The sequence below is a fragment of the Panthera onca genome, chromosome C1, assembly GCF_046562875.1.
Source record: "Panthera onca isolate mPanOnc1 chromosome C1, mPanOnc1 haplotype 2, whole genome shotgun sequence".
Classification (NCBI taxonomy): domain Eukaryota; kingdom Metazoa; phylum Chordata; class Mammalia; order Carnivora; family Felidae; genus Panthera; species Panthera onca.
Genome location: NC_138346.1, coordinates 73,522,938 through 73,549,389, shown reverse-complemented (window position 1 = coordinate 73,549,389; position 26,452 = coordinate 73,522,938). Strand labels below are relative to the sequence as shown.

General features: G+C 38.1%; 1 protein-coding gene across 14 annotated transcripts in view; it reads left to right on the top strand.

The window, feature by feature from the left end:
• PKP4 (plakophilin 4) overlaps positions 1–26,452 on the top strand; it is a 238,285-nt gene that overhangs the window by 118,156 nt on the left and 93,677 nt on the right. For 13 of the 14 annotated variants that reach the window (XM_078451276.1, XM_078451274.1, XM_078451275.1 and 10 more), the window contains exon 3: positions 16,417–16,529. The exons of the other annotated variant lie outside the window; for it this stretch is intronic. In XM_078451276.1, coding sequence (XP_078307402.1) covers positions 16,417–16,529 — 113 coding nt within the window. The remainder of the gene's footprint in view (positions 1–16,416; positions 16,530–26,452) is intronic. 14 annotated transcript variants of the gene reach the window in all.

The following is a 26,452-nucleotide window of genomic DNA, read 5'->3' as shown; positions in this document are numbered from 1 at the left end:
AAATTTACCATTTGGTATGCAGTACCTAAGTGATTTGGCCCTAAAATTATTTAAAATTTAAAGTTAAGTGTAGCATCCTCTTTTGTGTTTTGTTTCCACAAAGTATGTTGATGTATAGGATTTTTAAGAAAGATTGTATAAATTTGATTTTTTGGTTATACTGGGCATCAGTTGCTCTTTTCTTCCTTACTTGTTAGCAGTTTATGGAAGAAAATTAACCATAGATCAAGCTGAGATGCACCTTTCTAAAGGTACCAATTCTTTCTTAAAGAGTCCTGAGGAGTTCCAAGAGAAATGCACACAGTGGAATCCATTAGATCAGTAATTCATTATATAGCATGTGTTTTCAAGTAAGATAGTTATTACTGTTGTCATGTATTTCATGCCCTTCATGAAAACTAATTCTTAAAACATTGTCTTCTTTAGTAAGCCAAAATTGGAACATTTAACTAATTGTAAAAATTAGCAAAAAACTTTGTGTGGTTTTACATGAATAAACAACTCTTACTCTATTTCATCTATAAAATTAGTAACAGAAATGAAAGTGCAAGTTAAAAGAAATTCATCAAAAGTATATAAAAATACAAAAAAGTGTGTACATATATATATAAGTATATATAAAGTATATATATAAATATATCTATATGTATAAAGAGTATAAAAGTAAGCCATCCTACAAATGGAGAATTCTTTTTCCCAAACTGTTAAAACTTTCCCCCAAATTAAGTTTCTTGAGTATATGTCAAGAAAAATATTTTTGCATACTCCAGTTGTTTTTAAAAACAACTGCCTGGCTCTGCTTTCCTTTCTTTGAAATGATTCCACATTAATGCATGTGGATTTACTTCAGTCCTCTGTAGTGACTGCGTGCGGTCCTATTACATAGTTGTATGTAATATGTTGAATCAGTCCCTCGTTGATGGATGTTGGATTATTTCCAGTTTTATTTGGTCAGTTTTGTGTACCTTCCCAAGTATATCCAGAGTCGCAGCCTCTGAACTGGTGGGCCAATGGGTAGGCACATTGTTTATTGTTGTTAAATTGCTGTCCAGGAGTTTGCACCAATACACATTCTCAAAGCACCTTTCCTCCACAGCCTTCCCATTGCTGTGTACTGTGCAATCTGGTAAGTCCTCCTCCTCATGGTTAGGGGCCTCTGTAGATCACTGGACTATTACTGAACCCCTTAAACTACTTTAATAGCTTAAGAAAAGCAAAAATCTCTCTTCTCCTCTCAATCAGAATACCATTTTCCAGGAATTGGATTGTTTCTTAAGCAGGATCTGTCCTGGTAGTGTTCAATAATTTCTTTAGCCCTCTTATTCTTTTCTTTAATTTTCTGAATTAGATTGTAATTAAAGAAGTCATATGCTAGTTGTAAAAAGTGAAACAATATAAAGAGATTAGATAAAAATGTAAATAGTATCTCAGTCCTTTTTCTGAATCCTACCTCCTGAAGTAACCAATCTTACTGACCTACATTTCTATCAGTTTTCTCCATGTTCAAATTCAGAGAGGATTTTTTATCTTATTATTTTATTGTGTTTTACTCAGCTCTCCAAATGGTGTTTTCCCTTAATCATAGATAGCCGTTTTGAGGCAGCAGATAAAGGTTCAGCTTATTCCTTTTAATAACTATTCCTTTTAATAGTAGTTATTACATGTAGTGTGGAGATTCTATAGTTTGTTAAAATACCACTGTGTAGATCAACATTCAGATTCTTTCTAACAATGCTGCACTTAATATTTCATATATATGGTTGCTTTTGTTTCTGTAGAATAGGTATCCAAAAGTGGAATTGTGAGGTCATAGGGAATATTTATTTTTAATTTTAATAGATGTTATCAGGTTGTTTTCCAAAAGGGTTACAACAAATGACACTAATGTGAATAGTATGCTCCTCCTTTGCTGGCTCCTCCCCAGACCTGGATGTTACCACTGTTAAAATGTTGGCTAATACAATGAAAATGGCATCTCATCGTTACTTGATTTTCTTTCTCCCTACAAATGAAATTGAGCAATTTTTTCTGATATTTTAATTAGCATTTATATTTGATCTTTGACCACTTGTTTTGATACTCTTTGCTCATTTTACTATGTTTTTGTAAAATTGGTTTATATGAGATTTTAAATGTCTATTATGTTACAAATATTTCGCTTTTCTGGTCATTTGACTTTGCATATCTTTTGGCAGATGAACGTTTGTTTTTATGTAGTTACATATGGCTGTCTTATCCCTTACAATTTCGGGATTTCTTATCTTAGGGATGTCTCTGTCATCCTAAGGTTATAGACATATTCTCTTAGTTCATCTTTTCACATATTTGGGGTTTTTTTCTACATTGATTATAGAACGTGTGTGTGTGTGGATGTGTGTGTGGCTTGAGATACTAATCTAACTTTGTTTTCATTAATTATACCAGGAGTTTTTTTCTCATTGAATGAAATTCTACCTTTGTCATAATTAGTAAGTTCCCATATATACCGGCATCTGGCTCTTTAATTCTTATTACATTCCAGGGCTTTATTTGATTTGGGAAGAAAATTTTGAAGCAGTAAAATCTATTACAGTTCTAAATATAACCTTCAGGAATAGAAAATGAGACCTCAGTGTTTTCAGCTTCCTGTAATGGCAGGAGCAAGAATTTAGAATTCCATTCCTAGCTCTTCACTTACTAATTATATGACCTTGAACAGGTCATTTATTTTTCCTCTCCCACCCTAAGATTGCTCAACTCCATGGCCTGTACTAAGGATTAGAGAAAATATATGTAGAGTGCCAGACCCACAGTTGGCATTCATTCATTGGTGCCCACTTTTATTATCAGTGTTATGATTTAGCAAGAAATAAGAAAGTAAGACATTTAATATCAGATTGTACCTGTTCTAAACATAAGCAGATATATTTCTTGATGAATATATATTATATGTAAGAGAAAAAGAATTCTAAATGTAATTTAAAGATTCTTTTCAGTGCACCTGGCTGGCTGAGTGGGTAGAGCATGTGGCTCTTGATCTTGGAGTCATGAGTTCAAGCCCTACATTGGGCGTGGAGCCTACTTAAAAATATTTTAAAAATTAAAACAGAGATTCTTTCAGACAGATGTATTAATCTGGACAATAAAAATAGCATGTTCAAACCTGACACTTTTGTTTTTCTAAAAATGTTTCTTTTTTATCTTTTGTTTTTCCTTTTTTTCTAATAAAAGTCATATAGATCACACAAGTAAAAAGCAACAGCATACTGTCTGCTCTTTTAGATAAGTGGAGGAAATACAGCTACTAAGAGTAACAAAGAGGAAATGAAAATTGCTCTTATAGATAGCTAACCGGTGGAAGGAGCAGGATGTCAGGAGAAAGCAGGAGAGGCAGAGACAGACAGACGTTATGGAACAACACAGAGTGGCACACAGTGGACCTGAAGACTTCAGTGGGTGGGAGTTTGGATGCAGACGTACTGAAGTTGGACTCAGCCTATTGCTAGACATGCCCCAGTTCTGTCCTCAGGCTTTAGTGCTCTTTGTAGGTTAGATATATCCTATGGTTATCAATAATACATTGATTGTCTTAACCTTATTTCTCAAGAATCCCAGGACAATTTCTGGAGGTTTAGAAAGGAAAGATAATGTTAACGAAGCCATAAAGATAAAATGTAAAATTAAGAAGTTCAGAAGACAAAAAAAGTTGAACACCTCATACCTCTTGAGCCAGGTAACAAGCCTTCACAAGGAACCATTTAATTGTCTAGGGCCCAACTGATCAATGTGCATTCCAGTTCTACTAATTCCCCATACACTGTAGCCATAAAATATCTGCAAAACAGAAAGAACAACTGTAAACTAAGTTTAGTAATTAAAAAAGGACCGTCATAAGAAAAGATCTACCTGTACTAGTTGGTATTTGTTTCCTTTCCCCATTACGTTTCATTAAGTTACTAACCAAATCTTAAATTAATCATTTTTTAAATTAGACTTATTCTCTAATGCTATTTATTAGACCTACTAAAGAAAGGAAGATTAAATTTAGGCTTGATTTTGTTTCTGCTACCATTTTTATGGTTTATGCTATGCTTATAGTAACTAGTCCACATGGAGGAAGTGGAAGATTGGTCATTTATTCTTCCCACTTTTCCATTTCAGCAAATAATGATTTATTTGCATTATCATCATCTACTGTGCAGTCAATTAACTCTCAAATAAGCATCTAACATTACGTGACATGCATCATTGAGCTCATTAATTTTGAAATATTTATATACTACAAAACCAGATAAATTGTTGTCACTTATTTTTCATAATTTCTTAATGAATTTTAAAGTAATGAGTAATAAAATTTTCAAGGTATTACATTTTAAAGAAAAACTTCCTTATGTTTTTGACATTTAATTCTTTTTTTTTTTTAACCTTTATTTATTTTTGAGACAGAGAGAGACAGAGCATGAATGGGGGAGGGTCAGAGAGAGGGAGATACAGAATCTGAAACAGGCTCCAGTCTCCGAGCTGTCAGCACAGAGCCCGACACGGGGCTCGAACTCACGGACTGCGAGATCATGACCTGAGCCGAAGTCGGACGCTTAACCGCCTGAGCCACCCAGGCGCCCCGACATTTAATTCTTTTTAACTTATTTTTTATTTTTTTAAATTTACATCCAAATTAGTTAGCATATAGTTTAACAATGATTTCAGGAGTAGATTCCTTAGTGCCCCTTACCCATTTAGCCCACCCCCCCTCCCACATCCCCTCCCATAACCCTCAGTTTGTTCTCCATATTTATGAGTCTCTTCTGTTTTGTCCCCCCTCCCTGTTCTTACATTATTTTTGCTTCCCCTTCCCTTATGTTCATCTGTTTTGTCTCTTAAAGTCCTCATATGAGTGAAGTCATATGATACTTCTCTTTCTCTAATTTTGCTTAGCATAATACCCTCGAGTTCCATACACGTAGTTGCAAATGGCAAGATTTCATTCTTTTTGATTGCCGAGTAATACTCCTGTGTGTGTGTGTGTGTGTGTGTGTGTGTGTGTGTGTGTGTGTGCGCGCGCGCGCACACACACACACCACATCTTCTTTATCCATTCATCCATCAGTGGACATTTGGGCTCTTTCCATACTTTGGCTATTGTTGATAGTGCTGCTATAAACATGGGAGTGCATGTGTGCCTTCGAAACAGCACACCTGTATCTCGTGGATAAATGCCTAGTAGTGCAATTGCTGGGTTGTAGGATAGTTCTATTTTTAGTTTTTTGAGGAACTTCCATACTGTTTTCCAGAGTGGCTTCACCAGCTTACATTCCCACCAACAATGCAAAAGAGATCCTCTTTCTCCGTATCCTCGCCAACATCTGTTGTTGCCTGAGTTGTTAACGTTAGCCATTCTGACAGGTGTGAGTTGGTATCTCATTGTGGTTTTGATTTATATTTCCCTGATGATGAGTGATGTTGAGCATTTTTTCATATGTTGGTTGGCCATCTGGATGTCTTCTTTGGAGAAGTTTGACATTTAATTCTACCAGAGAACTACCTTGTTAGAGAAACGACAGCAGCAGTTATTGACAACTGCAACTGATACTGGCTCAGGTGTCCATTTTCTGTGTTGTAGTCCTTCCTCCATATTTCCTTTACTACTAGGACTTCTTCACGTATATGTATTTTTAAGCATTAGTAAAACCTCAACTAAAAGAAAACAACTAGAATTATTTCTATTTACACACACACACACACACACACATTCATTCTGCCTTTTTTTAGGGGAGGAAGTAAATGAAAATAAAACAAGGCATTGCTAGTTCAATGACTTAAAATGTCAGTAGACTGGTGGGCAGGATTTTTAAAATGGCATGTTGCCACTGGGAAACTCCTCATTTTCTCTGAGGCAGAGCATGAAGCCTGAGAGATCAGAGAATTCAGCAGGTGGAAACAGGTGTAAGTAGGGGCTCCCGGATGGCCCAGTGGGTTAAGTGGCCAACTTCGGCTCAGGTCACGATCTCACTGTTGGTGAGTTCCAACCCCACACCGGGCTCTGTGCTGACAGCGAGGAGACTGCTTGGGAATTCTCTCTCTGCCCTTCCCCCACTTTCTCTCTTTGTTTCTTTCCAAAAACCAGGTATAAGTAATTGTGGGGGAGGAGGTAAGCAGTGGCATGGAGTAAGTCATATTAATGGCTATAAACCACCGTGTCACTGAAATTATGCACACATTGTTTTAAAAAATAAAACCTTATTTTACCCATGTCACCATGAATAATAGGAAATTCCTGATAGAACTAATTTGTTAACAGAGCAATCAACAAAATTGTGGGAAACGAGATTCTAGTCCCAGGTCTGCCTCCGCATCTCCCTTTGACTTTAAATAAAAGTAGAACGGGGCGCCTGGGTGGCTCAGTCGGTTAAGCGGCCGACTTCGGCTCAGGTCATGATCTCGCAGTCTCTGAGTTCGAGCCCCGCGTCGGGCTCTGTGCTGACAGCTCAGAGCCTGAAGCCTGTTTCAGATTCTGTGTCTCCCTCTCTCTGACCCTACCCCGTTCATGCTCTGTCTCTCTCTGTCTCAAAAATAAATAAACGTTAAAAAAAAATTAAATAAAAGTAGAACATTAATTTGCACCATTGATTACCTGCATTGCAAGGATATGATCATTATTACATCTGAAATGTTTTAAGACCCTAAAAAAGGATCAGCCATAATATATTATGCCTTTCTCTGGTACAAATACTCAGGAATCAGTTTAAAAGTTTATGCAATCAATTATAACATACAAATAAAATATGCTATATAAAATTCACCCTGAATGAATTAGCAGGGTTTTATTGTTTTGCTTTTGCAGGGAGCTAGAAGGATGCTGAGATTAATGAAATAGAGTCCAGCTTAGTATTGAGTACATGTAGTGGGCCAAGCTCTTTGCCCAAGGGCTAGATAAAGGACTGTAGGTGTTCATGGAAAGGTAATATTTCAGGTGGATGGAACAACATGAGAAAAAGCTTTGAGTGGTGTGCATAGAAAACCATAAATAGTTCAGTTTAGGTGCCTGAAGGAGAGTGACAGGAAACCAAGAAAAGGTATTTGGGGAGGCACACACACTACCTTGGGTCTTAAAAAACAGCTGAGCTGACTTCATAAGTTCTATTGTGGATGGGGTGGGAAGGGCATGGTGCACAATGGTTAGCACTACGCAGAGTCAGGCTGATGTGATTTCAAATCCTGGCTTTGAATTACCTGAGGCAAGTCATCCCTGTAGGGAGTGAGGGTAACCCTGACTTCCTTGCTGGTTGATTGGGGGAGTTAACCAAGTAGTGCATTTACAGCACTTAGCAGAGACTCTGCAGCCCAGAGAGCCGCCAGTATAGGATAGAAATTATTGACTAGAATTGTGCCTTTGACAGACATGGCTGGAAGAAACGTGAAAGCAGAGGCAAGGTCCCTGACCACCCTGGTGGGGAAAGACTGAGGGAGGGGTACTGCAGTAGTCCAAAGTTAATGTGAGCCTGAATTAGGGGAAATGGCAGGAATGGTGAGGAAGGGAATGGATTCAGTCCATGTTAGAGAGCTAAAGCAACCGATTTCGGAAAGCATTTACCATGAGAGGTGTGGGGAGTAAGAGAAAGGAGGGAAATGGTGAAAACACTTGCGGTTTGAGCCTGGGTGAGAAGGGAAGGGTGACTTCATTAGCATGCTAGTCCTTGAACTTCTGCATGCACAAGAATCTCCTGGAGGACTTGTTCAAGCACAGGTGGCCGGACTCCACCCCTTCTGATTCAAAGAAGTTTCCAGGTAGTGTTGACGCTAATGCTGCTGATTCAGGGCAAACACTTTGAAAACCATGGCAGTGGAGAAATAGTAAACACAGGAGAAAGGGGGAGGTGTAGCAGAGTGGAGGATGTGTCTGCTGGTACAGCCACTTAGCCAAACATTGGATCTGATTAGAGATAATTTGTATATCACAGGTGTGGATGGACCTGTGTTCTGGTCAGATTGCCAGGTGAGAGACTGAAGAAGAACCACTGGCAAGGAGTTACCATTAAGGGGACAGTTTATTAAAAGCAATCAGTGGTACTATAAAAAGGCTTGGACTTTTTACCTGTTTACCTTGATGTTGTCATCTGCATCTGGTTCTAGGCAAAACGCTTTCCTCGTACGTTGTATTGAATACCTTTCTCCCTTTATTTTTACTTCTAATAAAGGAGCTTTGGTGACAGAGTTACAGATAAGAGCCTGAGCTTTAGAATAAAAATTTAGAGCATCTGGTAAACTTCCCCTGCTTTCTCTCTGCTTCATTAAAACTGAAAGCTAAGAGATCAAAGCTAGAAGCTGGTATAATCCTGTGTGGTTTGATAGGAGGATAAAACAATAAGATCTTAACATTGCTCATCCTTGGAATGTTAGCTAGTATAACAAAAAATCAGGCTGGTAATTGTATCTTGTATTTTCCTTTTATCTCAAACAATATCTAAATGCAAGAAGCTGTGGCTATATAGTGTAGGGCGGCTAGCCCTGCAGAGGTGCCCTAATCATTCATACCCTTCTTATCTTCAGAGTGGGAGGAGGTCAACAGTTTCCATTTGAAGGTTAACCCTTTGTGGTGCCCTGCCTTTTGTAAATATTCTTTCTGGACAAAAGTAATTAAAATGTTGTTTTCCTGTATGTGTTTCTAATGTAGAATACAGGTTAAATACCCCTTTCTTAAACCATCCCTAAATACAATAAATGAGCTTTATTTTTCAGTATTGCCTAAGTTGTGTTTTGCAAGACAATATTGTTTCTTGAGATGTTAATAGTTGTTCCTTGAAAAAGTGTGCTTAGTCTCAGTAAATCAAAGTTGCTAGGTTTTACAAAGGTAAGCTGATTTCCTATCAGTAGACGTCTTAGATCTTTTAAAATCTAAGTGTTGCCGAGAATCCCCAAGAATTGGAATCTTCTGGGCAGCATTTCCCAAATCTGGTTGACCTGGAACCTCTTCCTTTCAGGGCATATTTCGTGGGACACTGATGTTCTCAGAACACAGTGAGAAAGTCAGTGTTAGTTGTTTAAATCTTTTTAATTTTGAATTTCCTTTTGACAAAGGGAACTAGCCAGTACAGAAGAGATGGCCATGATATGCCTGGCACTTCTACAATTAATTATGGATGGTTTAGGGATTGGCAAGGAGACCTAATAATGATTTGTAAGGTTGGGTTTTTTTTTAATGTTTATTGATTTATTTTGAGAGAGAGAGAGCACGCACGTGTGCACATGCACAAATCCAGGAGGGGCAGAGAGAGAAAGAGAGTCCCAAGCAGCCTCCACCCTGTCAGTGCAGAGCCTAACTTGGGGCTCCATCTCACAAACCGTGATATCATGACCTGAGCAGAAACCAAGAGTTGACGCTCAATTGACTGACCCACCCAGGCACCCCTGTCAGTTATTTAACCATGATAGGAAGTCAGGACATTTAATCTCCTTTACATTACTGACTGGTTATTTTGAGGCTGAGAAGTTAAAGAACCATTTGACAATATGGCTGCTTTGGTTTAGTACCAGCCTAGATTAAAGAATGGCATTTAGGATGTTTTTGAGGATTTCTTATTTGCTCTTAAGTAATCACTTTTAAAAAGGATCCCTAGGCCTGGCTGAAGACCCCCAAAGATATGATCATGACCATAATTTGTTCATATTTTGAACATGAGGGAAAAAAATGCTATAGTATGTATATCCTGAGAGCAGGACATATCCAGCACAAATTTCTGTACTTTAAAATTTTAACATATTATTATTTGGTGATAATTGGTCTCTTAGTGATATAAAACTCTTTCAGCACGCTGAGACAGAAATATACATTTTGGGGGAAGGTTTTTAAGCAAAAATGATTGAAATAAAAATGCTTTCTTGCTTAACCACTGATTGCATCACATAATAACCATTTATCAGGGTTTTTTTTCCTTCAGCATAACCAGTACTCAGTACTTTCCTGCTGAGATTTATAGGCATGGAAAGACATGTTGACTCCTGCTGTGTTCCACGTGCTCTGCTGATGTGAAATGATTTTTAGTACACAGATGAACATCTTTAAAAATTACTATGTACTTGAGTTTATATTAGAATTGTAAAAAGCATTAGAAACCAGGATTTTAATTATTTTAATGTCTGAGATACTGTGTTTTAAAAAACAAGTCAACTTAAAGAAAAATATTTACCAAAAAGGTAGTATAGGTCAAAGGGAAGGAGACAAAGATTAAGGAGTCCTGAGACCAAGTAGGTGCTTTCCAATGAGAAAGATTTGAACATTAAACTGAGAGGAAACTCTTCAGAGTCAGGAAAAAAGCAAATCCCAGAGGAGGCCAGAGGGTGTGGAGAGGCTAGGGATAGTCAGGAAGGGGCCACTCCCTCCACTCAGCCTGGAAGAGATTGAAGATTAGTTGAGTGTGGGGACAGGAATTTGAGGGCATCATGGCTAATGGCCTGCTGTGATGCCCACTGCTCGCTCTTGTCATTATCACGGCAGTAATAACTACTGTAGGTACCCCTGAAGCAGTAAATCAAATAGAATAACTAGAAGTAAATATAGATAGTAGTGATGGAAGTGGGCAACTCTAGTTGGATTGCATGAGCCTGAAAGCACAATGAGCTTTTGTACATATTTGGAGGAAACATGGTTTTTATCAATTAAGGGGGGGAAAAAAACGTACTAATATCAGGAATGTAAGAGGGAATGTAATTACTGATCCTACCAGCATGAGGACCACGAGGAATATTACAAACAACTTTATGCTAGTAAGTAGAGGTAGTGAGGAGCCAAGACTTTTGGGTACTTCAGGTATGGACTGTGAAGAATGTATAGTGTTTGCCAGAGAGAGAGGTCAGCAAAAGCACTATTTTCAGGAAAGAACTACATTTCACATACAGTCTGTAGAGTCTTCTTAGTAACCCAGAGACAGAGAATATTCTGAGTAAATAATGAAGAGTTTATAAGGAGAGAATTTGCAAACTGGAGTAAGGCTTCCATAGGGCACAGTTAGAAAGGGTCAGGAGATCTGTCACCACGGGCCATCAGTGAGGATTTTAAAAAGGCCACAGGAAAATAAAGTATGCCCTGTTTTCAGTGCCAACACCAGAATCCTTGAAGCTAAGGTGGAGCTCTTCCTGCTTATTAAAGGAGATGAGAGTAGAAGGCTTCCTGGGGCTTCTGGAAACCAGAGGAAGTAGACAATAGCCTCGTGACTACATGTGCAGGATCTGTAGTGTTTCCCTTTGAAAGGAACACCGAATCACCAATTTAGGACCGAAGTGCCTGGGAGTTTAGGTAAAGAAAGGTAAACCTAAATAAGAAGGGAGAAAGATTTCACTCTCAGTGAGCAGCAGGAACAGGTGGGTGTGATAAAGAACCAAGTAGAAGTTTCAGCAATGGAAAATATTGTCATTAAAATAGATGAGATAAACCCTTAACAGGGCACATAGAGAAATAGCGAATTGAAAGTAATACTAAGAAATTTCCCCTGAATATAACTGAGAGAAATTAAGAGAAAATATGAAAAATCTGTTAAGACTCTTCATTCCTGGCTTACCCTAACCAGTCTTTTCCCTGAAGGAAACTAAGATAAGCTGAGTAAAATATTCACATTGTTTTTTGTAAAAGCAGGACTAAGCTGGAAGGGAAGTAAAGAATCCACAGAAACCAAAACTAAAATGAAAGTGGGAATCTTAAGCTAAGTAAGTAGTAAGTAAAACTGGCTTTCACCTTGAAGGTACTTGCCAAACCTAGATGATCTTCAGCATGTCACTTGACAGCTACAAGCTACTTGTCAAATGAGGGATCCTTAAGGTGGGGAGTCAAATGGGAAGTCCCTTGCCCAAAGCCAAAACTTGACCAAACTACCTTAGTAGGCGGGTAATAAGACACCTGTCCCACACAAGAGGACGAGCGTGGGTATTGGAAGTAGGGAAAATTCTCCCCCCTGAGAATTCATGATGCCTATGGTTTTCCAAATCTGAATGGCCAATAAACATATGAAAAGATGTTGGTTATCGGGGGAAATACAAATTAAAACACATGCAAAGTAGCTGCCCATATTTATCTGATTATCAAAAAGGGAGGTGGGATTTAAGCCCCCAAATGCAAACTGATGCCCGGGAGAGAGAATGTGTAGAAACTCATACACTGCTGACTGGAATATAAATTGGTCACGTGATTATTAAACACCAAATTCAGGTGAATGGTTTCTTCTGAAGAGGGAGGAAAGGAGGGAGAGAAATAGGATCCATGAGAAAGAAACCAGGATTTCAATGTATCTGTAATATTTTATTTATCAAAAAACCTGAAGGAAATGTAGTAAAACATTAAGATTTGCTACAGCTGGGTCGGGTTCTCCAGATTTCACTGTTATTGTTTATACTTTTTCTGTACAAAGTGTCTCACAGAATTTAAAAATTAAGAGTGAGAGAAAATTTCTATCTTTATATAAAAGGAGGCCAAAAAACAATACTGTCTCAGGTCGGGTTCTCACGGAGATGGAGTTTGGGGCACAGAGTATCTATTACAGATCAACACTTGGGGGCAGAGGGGAAGTTCAAATACTCAGCAGGCTGGCCCAGCCCCTGGGGAGCCCTGAAGCAAATCTGGGCTCCACCTTTATACTCCCACCTCAATCAGTGGTTGGCTGCAACCACCCAGAAGGGCGTGCCCTTGGGCAAGGACGTTCTCTGCCACTGAGGCACCCCTGAAGTGGCTGACAGCCCCGCAACAAGTCCTTCCTCAGGCTTCCTGCCCAGCTCTGTCCACCATATAAAGCATGAAAATGAAGTTTTTCTTCTATTCCCTTGGCTCACTCTCAGAGAATATTTATTGGTGTATTTACCTGAGAGAGAGGAGGTAAACATAAAGAAAAGGTTTCAAACACATGTAGACTCCATTTTATAGCAGATTAGTAGCCTTGACTTTCTGGGTTTGTTTATGGTCTTGTTTGCCAGAATTTAAGAGGAAACTGTCATATGCTAAATCATTGGCAAATGCTTTTAACATTGCTTTCCTTGTCTTCTCAAAGGAGAACAAATACAGGGTCCCCTTATAATTCAGATGCCCAGTTTTGGATACTGATTTAAGTGTTACCCTCCACAATGTCAGTTTAGAGGATAAAATACAAAATTTTTAATTTGTAGGTGGTATCTCTGTGTAATCATATTAATGAGTGTTATTTTAGAAATGATCAAATGTATTTTTATATGACTGTAATAATAACTTCCTCATCAGGCAGTCTAAGAAGTTGGTAGAGACAGAACTGTCAAATATTTATATCCTGCTCACCCATCTTGGTGGCAGTCCCTTATGGGTGTTTGATTTATATTCTGTAGGGGTAATATGAATACTTTTGCAACAAGGCATATATTTTTGCTTGTAAATATTCACAGGTATTAGGTAACCTCTACAAATTTCATGTTTTATAGCTTCCTGATAATCTGTTTTCAGGGCTTTAATGACATCCTCCTAATAAGAAGTGTGAGCAAATACTGGGCAGAATGGTTTTGATAAAGGCAGCTGGTGATGTTCAATATTATAGGTCCATGGCCACTAGGGATATAATGTGGACATTACTCAGTCTGTATGAAGGTTGAAGGAATTACCCAACTTTTAAATGAAGAATGTAGCTACTTCATGGGTACATAGGTTTAGCTAGCAACTCGACTACTGTAAATGGTTTCTGTAGGTGCTTCAGTCAAGATTTCTAGTTGCAAAAAACAGAGTGACAAGGCTGATTATGCAGAAAAAGGCATTTAAATTAAGCGTGTATTTGTGAATTCCCATATTTGTTGCAAGGGCTGGAGAACAAGCCTTGAGATTTAACTTCCAGAAACAGTGTCTCGATCTGTACCACAAATTGGTTTAAAAAAAAAACCACTGACATTGCCACCTGGCATAAACATAGCAGTTTTGGGGAAGGTCATTTCTGTATTGGGAGCTTGACCTTGACACCTGTCGCAGAGGTTGCAGCAAGAAAGTGAAAGAGAGAGAAAATAAGCTTTGTGTTTTCTGATGTCAAAGTCTTAGTTTCAGGGGCGCTTGGGTCGCTCGGTTGAGTGTCCACTCTTGATTTTGGCTCAGGTCATGATCTCATGGTTCGTGAGATCGAGCCCTGCATCAGGCTCCATGCTGACAGCATAGAGCCTGCTTGGGATTCTTCTCCTCTCCCTCTCCTTCTCCCTCTCCCTCTCTCTCTCTCTGTCAAAAATAAATAAAAAATTTTAAAAAATAAGTAAAAGTCTTAGTTTCAGCATCTGAGTCACAGTGTAACATCTTCTTGGCAGAGCCAAAGTCACCCTCTCTGCTTCTGAGGGAAGGAATGATGGGACAGTAACTTCCAACTTTCTGCCTTGAAGTGGGAAATATCCCAACCATTTCCTTGAAAGAATGCTCAAAAGGTCATAGGCAACCTCAAACATGATAAAAATCCACTGAATTGGAATTTTCTTGTATGAATGAAGATTTTTTTTTTTATGTTGTAATGTGAAACATACTTCAATTCTACCCTGGTAACTTTTGGCCATCCCAAAATGAAGAAAACACTACAGCCCTCCATCCCTAGTAGCCACTGAACTCAGAACACAAAGTTAATGTGATGGCTCTGGGAATATTTTTTGGATTCACAGATGGTCCTTGCTGGCCCAGCTTGATACAAGCAACCAATCTTCTGGGATAAGAGGTATAATAAACAACTGAGTAAAATAGTTAAAAGATTGCAAGTGTGTCACAAGAAATGTGCTGTTATTTAAGGGCAAAGAAAAACCAAGTGTGAGATAAGTATAATACTATTTGTCCTTAAAATCAGTTATCTTAGCTTGATACTGAATGTTGTTATCTATCAGGTCTTTTGTTGCTAAGCTGACAGAGGTCTAGGAAATGTTGAGCAGAGATAGGTATCTTCCCACTTTGATCATGTTCTATAGCATTATTGAGCCAACTATTATTATTCATTCAGGCCCTGCCTTATATACCCACACCAACTAGGCTCATTAGAAAAGTATTCTCCATATCACAAAGCAGTAAAGAGTTCAGGGACTGTATTTTAAAAAATTGCAGTAAGAGTAGTTTGTAGAATTTACAAAGCCAGGGCTGCCAAGTAATAGCATGATTGCCTGAATCCACGGGGCGCTAACATTTTTCAGTTAAATTGTTTTAAATTTTTGCATGGCAAACAGATATGTACATATTTTCATAAATAATATTTAAGGTGGCTTTATTTCTGATTAGTTTCTAGGCTTAGGCTTCATATACCTGGTATTTTGAACTAGCAGTCATTGCCCAATTAAACTATTTTGAGTTCAGCATTTGCTTTGAGTAGACTTATAAGGAGATAATATGGCACAGGGGAGCTTGAGGTGTTATTGGAGATGTTATTTGTGGCTTAAAGCCTTTGGAGTATACTTGATTTGATCTATAGATGTTTTATAGCATGGCATGCTTCCTGTTTATTAAAATCTTGTCAAGGTAACAGTGAGATAAGCACAAATGAAATTAAAGCATCTTCTATGATAGAACTTCCTTGCCTTCATAATGCAGCATAGAATGAATAATATAATATCTGTAGACAGTCTTTCCAAACTTCTAAATACAGTTTTAAATTCCGTATTATGTTTCAGGCTTCATTTTTTTTCTGCCCTTCACACAGTGACACATGAATTCGTTTGTAACAATAGAAAATTTTTCTTGCTTATATTGCAGATAAATATAGCAAGATTTTTTTCTGTGGGATTGGAATGATTTTTTTCCCTAACAATTAAAAGGCTCTGTATCAAACATGAAAAAGTGATTCTCCTATGGGAATTTACATTTTTTCAATATAGAATGAAGGATATAAAAATTGCTCTTGAGGCTGAAGAGCTTACGTTGGTAGGTGGGCACCTGATGTAGATACATCAAGTATGGACTCTGCAGACCTTACATTTAATATAGTACTGTAACAGAAATACTGTTTGCAAACCTCAATTAGAAGAACACACAAACCAGGGGTGTCTGGGTGGCTATGGTCGGTAAGTGTCCGACTCTGGATATCCGCTCAGGTCATGATCTCACGGTTCGTGATTTCAAGTTCTGAGTCGGGCTCTGTGCTAACAGCACTGAGCCTGCTTGGGGTTGTGTCTCTCTTCCCCTCCCCCATTGCTGTCTCTCAAAATAAACCTTTAAAACTGTTAACAACAACAAAAAGAACAAAAAAGCAGATAAATATCCACATGTTTCCCATTCCTAACAAAGGCTAACATTCTAGTGCCTTTAAATTTGAAACAGGTACAAATCAGTATGTTATCTAGGCCCACAATTCCATCCAAAACTCTTAATTTCACAAAGCCACACTATATACAGTGCTCTGTTATGGGTATGTTCCTATGTTTCCTGTGACACACATTAATTCACATATCTGTCTTGGCACCTTATATACCTTTTATTTCCTTGAATCACAGGAGCTTCAGTTTCAACGACTCACCCGAGAACTGGAAGTGGAAAGGCAGATCGTTGCCAGTCAGCTAGAAAGATGTAGGCTTGGAGCAGAATCCCCGAGTATCGCCAGCACCAGGTACAGGGCTGATGGCTCTATCGTTTTACATGCCTTCAAGTTACATGCCTTATTAAGTTGTCCTGGATGCAGCAAATGATTCTGTTAGTGTTGTCACTGTTAACTTGCCTTTCTGAATTTGACACCAAAAATGTCAATTTATTCTAATTTGAGAAGCCTCTTGCAATATTGATTATCCTTCAGTCCTGTGCTTGAAATGTTTTATGTGGCATTGGTAAGTTTCTGTAGCAAAAGCTAGTATGCTGCCTTTAGAAATTTGAGTTCTCATATGTAGATACAGTTAATGCATGTTTGCACAGTTAATTACTAATTACTTGGTAAAGCTAATTGGCTTTGAAAGCCTGGCATTGATTTTTTCAAATAAGAAATATTTCTAAAGGATAACATTTAAGTAGCTTTTAAAAATGTCTCCAGTTGACCTTGAGGTTTTCTACAACTCTGTAAAACTGCTATAAAGAATAATTACCATATGAAATAATTTAGTGTATTCACATAATAAATTCAAAACCAGTATATTGCTGGAAAAAAAGCATGTTTAATCAGAATTACTGTTTTCTGTTTAAATAGCCTCTTGAGCTATGTAAAAACATCATTACTATAAAATTATTGCTATAAGAATGAAGTGGTGAAATCACTACTTATCCTATTTGTGGATTTCCTTCTTGTTAATTACATATTCTAGTACAGCCTACCACAAAATAACTTCTATTACTTACATTTTTAAGCTTGCTTTGTTTACTCTTGCATAGGAATGTACCCACAGTAACTTGTCTCTTAAGTTATTTCTAACATCATCATTGTTCTACTTTTCAGTATCTTCTATTACTCATGGCCAAGAAATCCTTCTTGGTGAAAGAGTACTGCCTGTTGTTTCTCCTTTCAGGCTAATTGTTGCTATGGATTTAAAAAATATTAGGCTGATAAATTGTGTGCTTGTGAATCTTTTCATCTCTGACCCTTAACGTTTGTGTATATTGGTATGTTTAGTAAGACATAAAGCATACAAATAAGATTAATAAAAATTTTTAAATACAAATACAAAATTATGTGTTCATATTTTAGTTATCCAGACAGTTATTTTTATAGGAAGGGAAATTATAAGCAAGGTATAAAAATGTAAATCAAATATTTCTAACTCTGGCTTTGTGGTACTCAATGAAATAATTTATCAAAGAAGTTAAAATTGTGAAAAATTAATTTTGACTCTATTCAGTATTTTTAAAAAGCCATCTGTATCTTTAGCACCAAAAAGAGCAATTCACAACCTCAGTAATACAGTATTGTATGTTTCCAAAATGTACAGGCCAACAGATTTTAAAATATATAATTTGATACTAACAAAATTTAATTCAACATTTAATGAATTCATTTAGGGCTTTTATTCTGGCAATGTAGCTAATTAAACTAACATAGAATTTCTCTTGATAAACCCCTAGAAATATTTGATACATCAATAAGCAAGTCAATACCTAGAGGAAATGGCAAAATAGAAAGGAAAATCCCCAGGTCCTAGAAATAAACTGAAAGCCAGAGCCAGAAGCAGTTGAGCTGTCTGTACAGGAGACCTAGGGACAGTCAAAACCCACCCCACTTCCATGTAAAAGCACTAGAGTCTTGGATTTAATACCCATGCAGGGACCCAATAACGAGGCCTGGTATAATTTGAAGGTGGTACATGTGACCTTAAGATAGCTGCATTAAGCAACCTATGACCATTTCCCATCGCAGACTCCAAGCTTGTACCACGTGTGGGTTTGGAGTCCAAGTGTAATTCTTCACATTGTTCAGGAATCCCCAGCCGAGAAATTGACATCACTAAAGATGAGCTCACAGCCAGATATTATAAAACTTGAGTCAAAAAAAAACCTCAACAGTGAGTGAGAATCAACTGGCAGAAGAGTACGATTTACAACTTGAAGAATATGCTATCATTGGAGAGAGTTTGATAGTGTGCATAGGACAACAGGTATAAGGATGTGCATTAGAGCATTGTTTGCAAAAGTGAAATATGAGAAAGAATATAATTATCCATCAGGATGGAAATGGAAAATAAACTGTGGATGAGTAAATGCCAGAACAGTTAAAATAAAATAATTGGTTTGCATGTATCAACATGGACATCTTTGTAAAACAGACTCCTGAGTGAAAACCACAAATTGCAAAAGAATAGATGTAAGAGTATATCATTATGAACATTTAAAAAAATATATGCAACAGTACTATGAAATATTTAAACAGTATTTGATATTGTTTATGGATGTATGCATGTGTAGTAGAAGTATAAAAAGTATTTTGGAATGACACCAATTTAAGATAGTGGTATTTCTCAGAAAGAAGGGAGGAAGAAGCTATCAGAAATTAGGCTTTAGCCAAATCTGTAACATGTTATTTAAAATTGCCATCTATAGGGGCGCCTGGGTGGCTCAGTCGGTTAAGCATCTGCCTTCGGCTCAGGTCATGATCTTGCAGTTCATGAGTTCAAACCCTGCATCGGGCTCTGTGCTGACAGCTCAGAGCCCGGAGCCTGCTTCAGCTTCTCTGTCTCCCTCTCTGTCTGCCCCTCCCCTGCTCTCACTATGTCTCTCTTTCCTTCAAAAATAAATGAACATTAAAAAAATAAAATAAATTGCCATCTACAGCAAAATGACATAATATTAACATGTTAAATAAGGGGGTGGATATGTTCATGGCTATTAGATCGTTTTCTGCACTTCAATTTTTAAAGTATTAAATAATTTTAAGATTATATAGTTGAATTAGCTTATTCCTAATTAGTTAGCTAATCTGTTAGTAAAAATACATTTTATAATATTTACTCTCTGTGATTTTGGTGCTTTGTGTCTAGATCTCAGTGCCTAGTGTGGTGTGTGGCATGTCACTGGGTTCGGTCAGTGACTTTGGGGTAAGTGAATGGATCCTGCAGAAAGGGAAGCTGGTTTGACCAGAGGAAGGGGGAAAACGTGCACAGAGGTATATAGGATTCCACACTGTGGTTATACTAGAGCGCCAAGAGGCTCCCGTGTCTAGGATGTGTCCTAAAAAGACCTGATGGCTTATGAAGTTGGGAGGGTAAAGCTGGCATTTGATCGTGGCAAACAAGGAAAGAGGGTGATGAGAATCTTAACCTTCATTAGGTCTATAAAGGAGACCTGTGGAAAGTTGTTTTTGGAGGTAAGTGTCCTGGCAATGTAGGGCCTACATAGTTCAGAATGAAGAGAGACCAGACAACAGGACAGGAATCTGTTATGGAATTTTAGGGTTATGAGTAAGCCTGGTTTTGGCACTCAGTGAGATTGCTAAGAATCATAAGTGATCCATTTTGATTGCCCTACTCCAATCTCACGCTGGATTTTCATGTATTCCTGATGCCTCCCGTGTAATGCTAACCCTTCCCTACAACCTTTCCCAACTTTCTCCAGGAAAGTCACCTCTCTTCATCTGAACTCTTAACTGTGCCTTTGTTAGCTTTCCTGTGAGGTGGTAAGTACCACCCTGTCCCCACAACCCTGGCACAGTACCTGGTGCTCAGCGGGCAGGCACTCAGACAAATGCTCATTGAATGAATAATGAAACTTAATGAAGCCCAATGTGTTTTAAGCTCATCAAGTTAAGGATGCTTTATCATGAGGGCATCTAGTTGGCATCTTTGGGTTTCTCTCTGCCCTTTTTCAGTGTGCTTTTCAGTGGACCTTGAGAAGCCTGTTGACATAATTACTTTGCTCTGTGACCACCAGGTTTACACACAAGCAAGGAGCCCATTAGAAAACAATGTTAGTGAGGAGAGCATAGGTTTTGGTCACTTGAGAGATCCCCCTGTGTCTTCCAGTCCCCACCAGCTGTTCATCTCAGAGCAAGATTCTAAAGAAACACAGAAATTAGCTCTCAGACCCAAACCCTCTTTCCTGTCAGCCATTTCTGATTTGCTCAAAGGAAATTAAAAGTGGGACCACTGCTTATGTTCACAAAGTAGATTCAGGACATTCTTACATGAATCAAGTCAAGTAAGCAACATGGGGGATTTGACAACCATCTGTCTTTCATATCATTTTATTTAGATCCTGTGTCAGAGTTGGTAAGGTGACCGTAAGATTTTCTTATGTTTCCTGGTCCGAAGATGACATCTTAATAACTCAGAGGGAAACGAAAAGCATATTTTTATTTACTTTTTCTGTTCGAAGCATTTGCCATTATTGGCCTCACCCTGTGAATAAGATGGAGGCGGTGGCATGAGGTCGTATTTAATAAATGGTTGTCTTGGGGCGCCTGGGTGGCGCAGTCGGTTGAGCGTCCGACTTCAGCCAGGTCACGATCTCGCGGTCCGTGAGTTCGAGCCCCGCGTCGGGCTCTGGGCTGATGGCTCGGAGCCTGGAGCCTGTTTCCGATTCTGTGTCTCCCTCTCTCTCTGACCCTCCCCCGTTCATGCTCTGTCTCTCTCTGTCCCAAAAATAAATAAAAACGTTGAAAAAAAAAAAATTTAAAAAAAAAATAAATAAATAAAATAAATGGTTGTCCTGTTGTGCCAAATAGTACACTATGGAGTCCTCTCCCAGAGGAATGGCCCTCCAAACGAGCAGTTTGGTTTCCTTACACTTGCAGTACCAAAGATAACTTTTTAACCCATGCCGTGAGATATTCTCATTTCATAGGTGGAGAAACTGAGCCTGTGCTTGTTTTTATTTAGGAAGTGTCCTAAAAAAGTGAACAATTGCCATTGGCAGTTTACTTGTAATATGCCTTTTTGAGAACTTAAAAACAAAACTCATTAAAAATCATTTTAAAATCTTAATGATTAAAGTAATTGCTTAGTTTTTCTATTAAGGCCCCTTTGGAAATCTAGTTCTAAACAAGGTTAATAAAAACCCCATTTCTGATAGGATTTCTCATTTGCTTTATTTACTACAAAAAAGCCCTAATAACCCAAGCAGTAGCAACATAGAATGATTCTTCATCTGGAATTGATGGTGCTTATATCCTAAGATGATATGTGAAACCAAAAATAATCATTGTGACTTTGAAAAGCCTACAGTGACTTATGAGATTAGTTAATAGAGAAGTTACGGCCTCACTGCTTTGTGCCCAAGTACACTACAGTTACTTGTGCGTTTACCATTACCTGTGTATTTAGTATTTCACCTCACTGAGGGCAGGCTGTGGAAATACTTCATAAGGAAGTTAGAACTTTTTTTCATATATACTGAGTATAGTATAGTTGTTTATATATTTAATATTCACTTCATTTAAAGTGGGCTATGGAATCAGATAATAAAGAAGGTCTCACTTTTTTTTCATTTGTTTTGAGTACACCGTAGTTATCTATGTATTTAATATTTTCCCTCATTCCAAAAGCATTTGAAACATCTTTTAAAAATACAAAAACCAGGGGCGACTGGGTGGCTCAGTCGGTTGAGCTGCCAACTTCGGCTCAGGTCGTGATCTCGCGGTCCGTGAGTTCGAGCCCCACGTCGCGCTCTGTGCTGACAGCTCAGAGCCTGGAGACTGTTTCAGATTCTGTGTCTCCCTCTCTCTGACCCTCCCCTGTTCATGCTCTGTCTCTCCCTGTCTCAAAAATAAATAAAACGTTAAGAAAAAAAAATTTTTTTAAAAAATACAAAAACCAAAGATGGAGAGAGGAAATTAGAGCAAATGCAAGATAATGATTAGAAAAACAAGATGAAATCAAGGTTAAAATAGTATAAGAAATGTATGTTGTTAACATTCCACGCATTCGCTAAAAGTAGGGAACCACTTTGGCTCTGAGTGACCTAGTACCCATCCTAAAGAGAGAAACACTAATGAATTGTATGATTCAAGTGTCTCTAGTATAAAAATAAACCAGGTTGCTCAGGAAAATCTGCCATTCCTGAGGCCGGGACTTGAGTGGTTTCTCCTGTGAGTCAACATTGAGGGGCCACTATATGATGTGGCAAATAGTGTCCTCGGTAGTCTCTCTCTGAATTACAAAATCAGACTGCTAGGTCTCTTTCTTCCATTGTTAAATGGGAGTATAAATGGATAGAATAGCGCCTTACCTGGAAGTAATTCTCTAGGAGGCCAATTCTGACACTAGTTAGACTCAAAGCTGAATTTAGCATGTATAGATGGAAGGGTTAATTTCAGGTCCTCCAAGCAGGCAGCATGCCATGAAGACTGTCTGCCACGGCTTTTACAGTCATGGGTGACAATGGGTGCTGAGATGTGAGATATCCTACGTTAAAGATCACTGTGCAGGTACATGGTGTGAGTGCCTTAAAAAGGGGCATGACCCTCATGGGATGCTGAAGTGTGTACGGCTCATTGTAGGAGAATCTCAGCACGGGTACCTCAGGGAAAATTGCCCTTTAAACCTCTTGCCTCCCATGGACTAAGCAATAAACTTCAAATCCAAATTTTGATGAGCATGGAATTTTATTATATTTCCCCTTGCATCCCCATCATCAATGGGGTTTCATTCTAACTCTAGTCTAGCTTAGATTTCACTGAATAGAGTGACAGTAGAAGGTCCCAGTGGCCCTCAGTGAGAGGCCCAGCTCCTCACCCTCAGATTTCCCCTGCCCACCTATACTCCCAATGGATAGAAAGGGCAGGGGTGGCCAAAGTATTATTCTTACTCTGCTTTTGGGTTTGGGTTTTGGTTTTGGTTTGGTTTTTACTGACTGTGGAGCTAAATATGCTCATTTTAGACAATTTGTGAAATTCAGGAAATTAATAAAGAGAAAAATCCATAATTGTGACATTCAGATAACCATTTTATTTTCTTTTTTAAAGTTTATTTATTTATTTTGAGAGAGACAGAGACCGTGCAGATGGGGGAGAAGCAGAGAGAGCGGGAGAGAGAGAATCCCTCTGCTCAGGCAGTGCAGAGCCCTACTTGGGGCTCAAACTCACAAAACCGCGAGATCATGACCTGAGCTGAAACCAAGAGTCTGAGACAACCAACTGAGCCAACCAGGCGCCTCACCACTTTGCTTTTAAGTTATGTTTATTGAAGTATAATTTACTTACAGTAAAATTCACCGTTTGTAACATGCAGCTTTATGATTTTTTAGCGTTTTGGCTTGTAGTTTTGTAACCATCACCATATAGAACATCTCCACTAACGCCAAAAAGAAACAACCACTTTTAAATGTTTGCTACATTTCATTCTTTTGAGAAAAATTTTTTTTATCTTTTTAATTTAAGATTGAGGTAATTCCCCTAACTTTTGGTTTTGTCTTGTTTCTAAAGTCGCACTTCGATATTCCAGGCCTCATTTTTAATGGCCCTCTCTGCCTGATAGCTTGAGGCTGAACCAGTGACCTAGGGATGTTAATTCAGCAGTGGTTAGAGATCATTACAGCCTAACAGGGGCAAGGGGCACGGTGTGGGTGGAAGGCTTGGTCAGGGCAAATACTACAAGGCAGATTCAGCTTTCAAGTGTACAGACACATTTCATGTTTCACATTTCATGCAAGCAGAAGAATTACACAAGTCGTTCAACTTGTGTAACAAAACTGTGCAAGGAGAAGAAAATGTAATTGGAATTGAAAAGTCGATAAATGAAAATATCATTTTCGACTTCAACAGGCTATTTCTGAGATTTTGTTGTACAGAATTTCAAAACTATACCTGAGTGCAGACTTGGGATCTTCCCATTCATTTCCCAAAACTAAGTTACTTCTAGACAAGTTGTAGATAATGAAAGAAAAAGGTTGTTTCTTTAGGACACATAAATTGGTTCCATGTATTTTATCTTATACATCATAGTTTGTCCATTTATCAAGACGAAACACTAACTTTTCCTTTGCATTGAAGTCAAAAAGAGATTCTTAAAAAATGGACCTTTAATTGTAAGAAACATTAATAGCAACTTTTGGAATCAAAATACAGTTTCTCAGTTTTCATTTTGATTTTTATACATTGTCTTAAACTTTGATGACCCTATTTGGAAGCGTTTGGTTCTTTCACATTATCCTTTAACTGGCTACTGCTGGTGTCAGGAAGTTATTCTAGACTTGGAAAAATCCTGTCCATACCAACTGAATGGGGGTGGGGGGGAATGGGTAGCGATATTGAAATTAAATAACTTCACACTCTTCCCAAGATTATCTCTCCCTTTCAGTTAGTTTAAAGCCCTGCTAAAATAGAATTCTTTATGGTTTCAAAAAGGTCATACAGTCTTGACAAATAGTCTTCTTATCGCCACTTAAGAAAAGAACTGTGTTATTTTTTAATGAAAAGATTTGATTCCGCACAGCCATTCAGATTTTTTTTTCCCACACTTTATAGGGTCATCTGTGAGTGCCCATCAGGCTTCCATTGATACTATTAAAAATTCTAAAAATGTTTTAGGCTGACAGTAGCAAAAAGGGCCTTTTCATGGTTCATGTCTTGTCTTCAGCGAATATTTTCAAGTCATTGTGAGCTAAACCTCCTCAAATGATACATTCTTTAAAAAATGAAGGGTCTTTGAAAAGATTGAATGTTTGTGCCTTGACAGTTTATTACATGTTAAATGTACCTCTTCAAGAAGATGCCTGATAAAGTTCTGTCCCTTTGACCTTCAGAGCTCTCACCAGTCAAAACCTGAGTTTTTTAAACAATAGTTTTATTGAGATATATTTTTAGAGCCTAAAATTCATATTTTCAAGGGTACAATTTTCACAGTTGTTCACCCATTACCACTGTTCCATTTTAGAACATTTTCATCACCCCAAAAATAAGCCCTCTACCCATTAGCACCCCGTTCCCATTCTCCCTTCCCCACAGCCCCTGGGAACTACTCCTCCGTTTTCTGTGTCTGTGGATTTGCCCACTGGACATTTCCTATATACAGTATCATGCAATATACGGCCTTTTGTGACTTGGCTTCTTTCACCAAGCATGCTGTTTTCAAGGTTCATCCATGTTGTAAGCATGTATAGTACTCAACCCCTTTTTATTTCCAAATCATGTTCCATTGTATAGATAGATATACCCCATTTTGTTTATTCATTCACCAGTTAATAGACATCTGGGTTGTTTCTACTTTTTGACTATTGTAAATAATGCTACTATTGTCTTGGGTGTTAAGAGGGGAAGATCCCAAGGGTATTGCTGTAGGCATTCTTAGTTTGGGGGTCAGGGAGTGGCAGAAGTTTTCCTTAGCCTCTCCACCCATCCTCCTACTCTCTCATGAGAACTCGCCTTCTGTCCTTTCTCCTCTGCTTTCTCTTATGGTAAATCCTTGTATACTGCTGCGCTAGTTGTCTGTGTTGAGTTACTTTAAGTGTGTAGTAAGAAAAGCTATTTGGGAATCCTGTGATACTCACCAGAATATAATTCACCCAATTCCATTCCTAAATGTTGTCTTTTAATGGTCACTCTCTCTTAATGGTCAAACAAATAAAAGATCTCTGATTTCACTTCTAATTCAGACCAGATGAAGAATAAACTATTTGATATTGGAATGTAATTATCAGAAACTCTCTTGGGGATCTCTGCAGTGAATATTTATGAAATGGATGCTCTTATGAGTAGATTTAGTAACACTGAACTTTTATGATGCAACTGCTACTATAAACAGAGTAAAGAGTACCACATCTGAAAGATATAAATGAGTCTGTGGCTGACCTGCAGCTCTACAGAAGTCATTTATCTGGAGCAGTTTACTTAAGCACATTTCCTCCGGAAGGCATTTTAATTATTACTTCTCATTGCCATTCCAGTCACAAGCCAATTTCATCTGGGACTTACAAATCCAAGTGACAACTATCTCTACTGATTTGAATTAAACTTGTATAAACTAGGTCTTCTGCAGGGCATGTGAGCCCAAGGTAATTCAACCAGTATTCTGTTAAGCTAACCTATTTTAACCTAAGAACGTGACCATGTAGAATGTGGATTTTAAGCCAAGTAGTTTTTATAAGAGTGTCTTTATGGACATTATACAACAAAATGTTTTAATC